Raw genomic sequence first — 7,766 nt, 5'->3', positions numbered from 1 at the left:
TTATTCAATCATGCGGCATTGTGTCGCCGCTCTTCACCGTCTCTGCAACTCTGCTCCGCGTGAAAAGCAGCTGATTTTCCATGTCAGGAAAAAAGAACACAGATTCACTCGAATGAAGCATATTTTCTGCACAGAGCCCGGCACCTAATTACTTATGTGAAGTACTAACAAGGTTCTCTCGGCTGCACTAATTAAATGAAAGCCAATTGTTATGTTAATAGGTAATTAAGTGAGTCACTGATGATCTCTAGGAACTTTTGTTTGCTCAAAACGAGCTTCATTTATTCCGCATTAACCAAAGGGCAAAACACACTTTGTTGTATTCTATTACAAACTGTATGTGAAACGGGATGTCTGCGGAAGTTACAAAATATAGTTCTTTGCCCAGTAAAGTGTTAAATAATTGCATCTTGAAGAACATCATTTCACCAGAAACCAGGGAACGAAACAAAAATCGACATCCTTTTGCGGTGAAAAGAGTTTGTGATGACCCTAAAAATAAAGTTTAAATTAATTCTAGGGATGGGAATCGACATCGGTCAGTATCGCTTATTGGATATTTCTGTTAAAATAACAGTGTTGTTCTGGATTATTCAAGTTTGTAAATGTGATAAATTAAAAGTGCGTATACGTGACAGTTATCAGGAAAGAAAATTATATATTTGATATACTTTATGTAGTGAAGACGACTGGGCCTAGCATTGAACCTTGTGGAACACCTTTTCATTATTTTACATTTGAACTGCTAGCATTATTATTAGTAAACAACTACAGATTTACAAATATATGTATATCTATATATTTATAGATATACATATAAACATATACATATACATATATATATATATATATATACATATATCGGATATTGGACGGATAATAATGGAAAATACGATTCAATCCAAAAACGCTTCACGATGAACAGACGGTTAAAATGTTACATAAACATCAGCAGAAGCATTTGTGACACAGTTGGAGAACGATGTCTTTGAAATGACTCAGCACAGCTTCATACATTCATAAATGTTCTAAAATTGATATTAGCAAATAGTCCAGTTTGTGTTATCGGTATCGTCCCATCCCTAATTAATTCACGAATGAATTTACGAGAAGGGGAAAATATCATTTCAAGGGTGGAGGCGTCTTCTGCTCTGCTCTTCGTCACAAAGAAAGGGAGGAGGACGTTGGACATTCATAAAGTTCCAATAATGTTTTTTTGTGACGGAACATTACGCTGTAATGAACAACCAAAAATGATTCTTTATGGAGCCACTAAAGTGCCGTGAACCAGCAGAACACACTCGCCCGTCGCCTGGCGCTCGTATTACTAATAGATCAAGCAGACTGCCTTCATAGCCATTAGGGTTTTTAAAAATGTTCCTCCATAATGTCAAGAGTCTATAAAGTGTGGAGTTGTGCTCTTCTCTGAGGAGACGTTTCTGTCCCCGCAGATCAGCTGAAGAAGGAGTGTTTGTGTCCTCTCACCTCACACCTGCTGCTGCTGTGTGACATCACATGGCTGACATCACATGACTGACATCACACGCCCACGTCTCTGCATCTGGACGAGAGCAGATGCTCTGGAGATCATTTCTCCAACAGGTGAATGGGTGGGGATATAACTGCGATACCATAAACTGCAACGATTCATCGATTATTAATGAAAATTTGCTAATAGAAGCGTCAACATATACTGTATATATATATATATATATATATATATACACATATATATAAATACATATATATGTATATATTTATATACAGTATACATAGATAGGTTCTTCCCGCTTTGGACGTCCTTTGCCTGAGTTTCAGGTTGATCCAATGAACTGTGCATGAGTCATGGGTAAAGATTTGCACATTCCCACTAGGTGGCGCTGTCTCAAAAACTTAAGAAAAGAAAAGTTACTCTTGAGGTGAGTGAAAGAAATAGTGAGAGAGGAACACAGTTTCCCCCTCACTCTGCTCAGAAATAAGACTTAAACGTGATCCTGAAAGGTTTCGTCTCTCAAATGCATCACAATGTCCAAAAAGCAGACGGCCGTGTAGCGGCAGGGGCAACAATTCTTTTTCTGTGAAACGCTGAATAAAACATTCATATGTGGCCGTGATCGGCCCGATTCAATAGCCTATAGAGAAAAAAAGAAAAAAACGTTTAGAAACCATTTCTGCTTGAGGCCGCTCTGTCTCTCTCTCTCTCTCTCCTCAGGTCCGGTCTTCCATAAATAATTTGCCTTCAACCTTCACATGCATAAAAATTGCAACTTGTTGGTTATGAGCGAAGAAACGGCCGAGGACACGCTCTGAATGCCAATGTGGCGATGAATAAACAATGGCTCGCAGGAGCAGACGCAGCGCTGAGCAGAGGAGACGTCGGCCCAGAGTCTTCACGTCGTTTTTCTTGCGTTTTTCTTTCTTTTCTTTTTTCTCTGCCACAGACACAATCGTCCTTTCAGTGCGCGGTGAATGAGGGAGGCTGTTTTCATCTGAACGACGGACACTTTAATAATTTCTAACAAAGCCACGATTCCCCCTGAGTGGGTTTTTTTTGGCCGGGGGTGGGGGGTGGGGTGTTCTCCCTCACACACTCAAAAAACTCACTTAAAACCATCATTGAATGAGGTTTTTTTCCTCTACAGCGGCCTCGTACTCGCACATTATCTGCAGCGAAGGTCACTGCTATTGTCAGCCACAGGGACTCGGCTTATTGAATGAATGAATGAATGACTTCTTCTAATACCTTGATAGTTTCTTCTTATTATTATTATTTTCCTCAACTGTACATGGAGAAGAAAGAAGAAAAATCCTCTGCAGAGATTGTGCACAGATATTAGATTTTAGTCTGAGAAGAAAACAACTCTCTGTGATTTCCCCCATGAGCAGAGAGAGTTCTGATGTTTGCAGTGCTGTAGTGCCACCTGGTGGCCAGAAGATGCCACTGCGCAGTAGCAGCTCCCAACTATGGGTAAAAAAAAAGAAGAAACTAGTTATTTTTTAATTAAATTTTTAACCAGGTGATATTTAAATTAGTCTGATTAGAGGAATGCACACATACACACACACATGTATATATATATATATACATATATATATACATACATATATATATACATAAGTATATACAGTAAGTGTAAATTATTGGGTAATTATTTATGTATGTGTACGTGTTAATGTATTTTGTATATTACAGTTTACAAATTTAAAAAAGTTGACAAAATTATTGTGTACATATATAAAGTATACTGTGTATGTGTTAATGTATTTTGTTTATTATATTTTTCACTCATGTGTATCATTATGTTGTTATAATACTTATTTATTACATTTAAAAATGCAAATTTGAACAGTCGACTAAATGATTGTTTAACATAAGCACTGTTTATAATTTATACACTCTTCTCATAGATTTGCAACTTTTAATCTCATAAATATGAAACTTTATTTTCTTAAAATATTCCCCCCCTCCCCTAATACACTGTAGTATTGGAGGGAGTTTATATAAAATATAAAAAAATGTGTCATAATTACCCCAACAAATTTGATTCAGAATTTAGAGAAACTAAATAAAGTAGACTTTATATTTTGAATTAATATTTTGTGATTTTTTTTAAAATAAACAAACAAACAAAAAACAACCAACAAACCCTTGACAATAAATCTTTATTTTTGTTTCGAAGACTTTCACTAAAATAATGCATGTAGTAACACGTCGTCTTAACAGGACATAGTCACCTACGCGTTGCTTAACTTTAATGAATAAAACAACATCAAAGTCCACCGAGTTAAAAGAGGAAATTCAAAAAGTTCAAAAAAAACATGTTGCCGTACAAAATACACTTTCTTTTATTTTGTTAAATCCACCTTGCTGAAAATGAGCTGGTTTGCATTTTTAAAGTCTAGCATATTTGTTTTTTGTTTTTTTGCCACAGTAGCTTTGACAACAGTGAAATCATGGCGCTCATTTTCACGTCACGTTAAAGAGCGCATTTACACGATGTGCGTGTGAAAGGAAAAGTAAGAAACCATGAGGTTATCGTTCAGTTTACCCTGCCCACAAAAAAGTGCTAATTTAGTATTTAACGATGATTCAGCGCAAGCAGTTTCTTACAGAAAAAAATTATATATATATATATATATATATATATACTGTATATCAAGAGGCTGCATGTACACCACGTTAAGACGATTCTCCTCAAAAAAGTGCTTGTTGTTGGAGTCTGAGCTTAGACTGGAATATAAAACATAAATGTACAGTACAGTACGTTGGCCACGTGTTAGCTGTGTGTTATTTATACAAATATAATACATTTAAAATGAATGAGATGTTCCTAAAATCATATTTAACTGTAGCTTGTTATCTCTTTGTTTTTGTTTTTCTTTTCATTTTTAGACATTAAAATAAAATGTACAGTATATAAGCCATCGTTTTCTCACACAGTGTCACACCCTCACGTAGTGTTGGAATTTGTCGGAATTTATCTGCCAGGGATGTAACGGTGGTGTCAATATCACAATGTCGCGTAAAACAACAAAGTAGAGCGGGTTTTCCAGGTTACAACTTTCATTTTAGTGAAGGAAAATTGGACAAATTGGAAATCAAGTTTGACAAAATTTTACGTGGTACGTATTCCGACATGTCTCCTCTGCTGCCTCACAGCTAAGCTAACGAGTGAGTCGGCAAATTTCTTTGTTACTATTTTATTTGCCATCTACGAGTTACGCTGCGTTCACACTCCGCTCCGTGTGGTTGTCGTGAAACCACACAAGAATACAAAAATACGAAAAATCTTATCAAACTGTTTCATGTCTTTAAATATCTAGTTATTTTATTTAAAATAAATTATAACAACTGACTCTTTCTTGGAGGGAATCAAGAATTTAACGCAATTTGTATTTAATGAACTGTTCAAGGAAAATTGGTCGAGTGTATATGATATTTAGCATCACATCAGACATTAAAAATACCCTGGATACAATCACAATTAGGGCTGCAACTGACTAATTATTTTCTCAGTACTTGTTTGACCATAAAATGTTAATCTGTGTTGCTCAGACCTTGAAATGACGTTCTCAAACGTCACGCTTTTGTCCACAAACCAAATCAGTTTGAATAATTTCTTGACCATATCAAAATACTTGATAGATTAATAATCCTTGCAGCCCTAATCACAATATTGCAATACATATTCTACTGTGATATGGTGAGATTTTCCGATCGTTACATCCCCTCTGTAGCTGCATAACTTTTGTTCCCTTTTCAGCTTCTTCAAAAAACTGCAAAACTCGGCCACTCACGGCGACCATGCGGTTCCCCCAGCACTGGCCTCATTTCACACTTAATTTAGCAGCTCCTGAAGGTAAAAACACACACACTTTCAACACAACAGTCTGTTGGTCTGGCAGAGGATAAAGTGCTGTTCTCCTTTGGCCCCAGGTCGGATAAAAAATAAAAACAGTGGTCAGAATCCCTCGTAGAGCCCGGCCTCTGATCTCACCAAACCCTCTTGGCCCAGAACCTTGGACAGCAGTCTGTGCCCGTGCGGCGACACGCAGCCCTGGCCAGGTAAAAATACGCCGCCCGTGGCTTTAGCGGATCTCGTGGGTTTGGGTCTGGGCGCGGCGGCGTAATACTCCTTCGCGTGGTCGTACTGCGTGGGCCTGACTTTAGTGCTCTGAGTCCTTCTGTTGAGCTGAGACGAAAAGGACCCCAGATGTTCCGGATCCTGCGGGGATTTGGCGTGGTAATGGTAGTAGTGTCGATTTTCTCTGGTGCTTTGCGACCGCCCGGGTCTCCTGAGGATGCTGGGTCTCACGACGCCAGAGTAGCTGTTGATTGCGTTGGTCGTCGTTAATCCGCCGTGGTCGCGGCTGCGCGTATGGCTTCTGTCTTTGTGCTCCGTGCTCTTGAGATTAGAACCGTCCCTCTCCGGTAACGAGGGGACTTTGCGCAGTGGCGGCTGTCGATAGGAGCTTTCTTTTATGTGAATACGCCGCGGCGGTCCTGGTTCTGCACCGCCTAGCTGCCTGTTGCCCGCGGCGTCCGCCTGTTGTGGCATCAGCGACGTCGGGGACGTAGCGACAGTGAAGTTTTTGCTTTCCGTCCCGTCCGTGGAGAGGAGGAAGGCGTTTCCCGGGTCGGACTTGCTCCTCGTGTGTATTATGTCCCTGCTCCCCGTGTCCGTCGGTGAAACGGGACTCTCGTAAGGAGACGTGGCAGGATACGTGCTTTTACATCTGGATTTGCTCTCCTGCTTGACTGGTTGATATGATAGGACTCCTTCAAAAGCGTCAGTGTCCCTCGCTTCGTAAACATTCGTGTCCCGGTTCACAGGAGTGGCGCACTGTGGCGAGTAGTTGTAGTAATCCGCCGCACTGTGTGAGGTATACGAGGCCTGACTGTGTTGTTGAGCTTTCTGCCAGCCGGGCTCTGCGTAATAGCGGGTGGCTTCTATCGGGTCCACCTCTGCGAAGGCGCCGTAACGGGGGTCGGCGGGCGCGTTCTCAAACTGAAGCCGAGCTGCGGGGTGAACGCCGGTGTGAATCAGCCGCTGATACGGAGCCTTTTTGCTCGGCTTCTGCTCGATGTAAAACACGGTGTCCGGAGGGAGCGCCTCCGTCGCCGCCAGCTCATAGTGACTGATCTGCGGGGCGTGGAAGGAGCGAGCCCTCCGGATGGCCGGATGCCCGGCACGACCCCCCGACCCCTGCCACTGCTCGTGTTGCCTGTGGCCACCGCTGACGAGGTGCTCGTCTCTGTGGTAGCGTATGTACTGCGGCGACATGGGTTGCCTCAAACCTAAAGAGTTGTAGTGGCTTTCAGAGGCGTGTCTGTACATGCTCTTTGGCCCCGAAAGGTGATGCGGCAGAGCGTCGAACCGAGGGCAGTGAGGTGTCGCCGTTCGACCTGCTTGAGCTGGCCAATGTTGAGGATGATGATGATTGCTGTAGAAGTCCTCAACCATACCCAGAGATCTGTCCTTGTCTGGGCTGTAGTTGTGGTTTGAGGAGAGCAGCAGAGGCCGAGGAAGAACCTCGCCGACGGAGGAAGGCATGGACGTCTCTGCCAGAACTGCACGGAAGTTGAAGACATTGGTAGAGTCGGTGTTCACATACACGGGGGAAGTTGTCGGGCTTTGAGCTAAGCAAACTGGCTGAGTGGGCGTCGAAACGCCGACGCTCTGGTAGGAGAGTTCTCCCTGCACGACATCTCTGAGCTGCCTTCCCTCTCTGCCTTCATCCAGACTCCCTGATCCAAGCGGGCTGACGTTAGGTGTGTAATTACCTGCGCTCTCCTGTCCGTCAATGACCTGCTCTGTGCAGAAGTGTGCGGGGGGGATGTGGACAGGGTGAGGGCAGAAAAGGCTCTCCACAGGGCCATGCGCCGACGTTTGCCACTGAGGAACAGACGGAGAGACACGGGGGCTGCTGTACTCCTCGGGGTAGACTTTGATATCGAGAACAGAGGGACGCGGCGGCCTCTCCTGCACATGACAGGCCTCGTGTCGGTGGATGGGGTGCGGTGGGAGGTTGTTGTTGCGTCTTTGGGAGCCGCTGGTCGCCTTGTGGGCGGATTCCGCCAGAGCCAGGGCCAACTTGCGTGCGGCGCTCATCGAGGGAGGGTGAGGAAGGAGAACAGACACTGAACTCATAAGTCTATCTGTTCCTGGGGAGGGATAAGACAAACAACGCTACAGTATGACAGGACAAACAAAGCTATGGTAAGACATGATGGGACAAGACACAGAAGCTTTCATAAGAAACTA

The 7,766-nt window shown here is 42.8% G+C and overlaps 1 protein-coding gene across 5 annotated transcripts in view; it reads right to left on the bottom strand.

The window, feature by feature from the left end:
• Positions 1 to 5,255: 5,255 nt before the first annotated feature.
• Positions 5,256 to 7,766, bottom strand: part of LOC131462602 (rho GTPase-activating protein 32-like) — a 39,342-nt gene continuing 36,831 nt past the window's right edge. For all 5 annotated transcript variants that reach the window (XM_058633921.1, XM_058633923.1, XM_058633922.1 and 2 more), the window contains one exon: positions 5,256 to 7,666. In XM_058633921.1, coding sequence (XP_058489904.1) covers positions 5,463 to 7,666 — 2,204 coding nt within the window. In that variant the 3' untranslated portion in view covers positions 5,256 to 5,462. The remainder of the gene's footprint in view (positions 7,667 to 7,766) is intronic.

The sequence above is a fragment of the Solea solea genome, chromosome 7 (assembly GCF_958295425.1).
Source record: "Solea solea chromosome 7, fSolSol10.1, whole genome shotgun sequence".
In the NCBI taxonomy this organism is placed as follows: domain Eukaryota; kingdom Metazoa; phylum Chordata; class Actinopteri; order Pleuronectiformes; family Soleidae; genus Solea; species Solea solea.
This window is presented reverse-complemented; position numbering and strand designations above follow the sequence as displayed.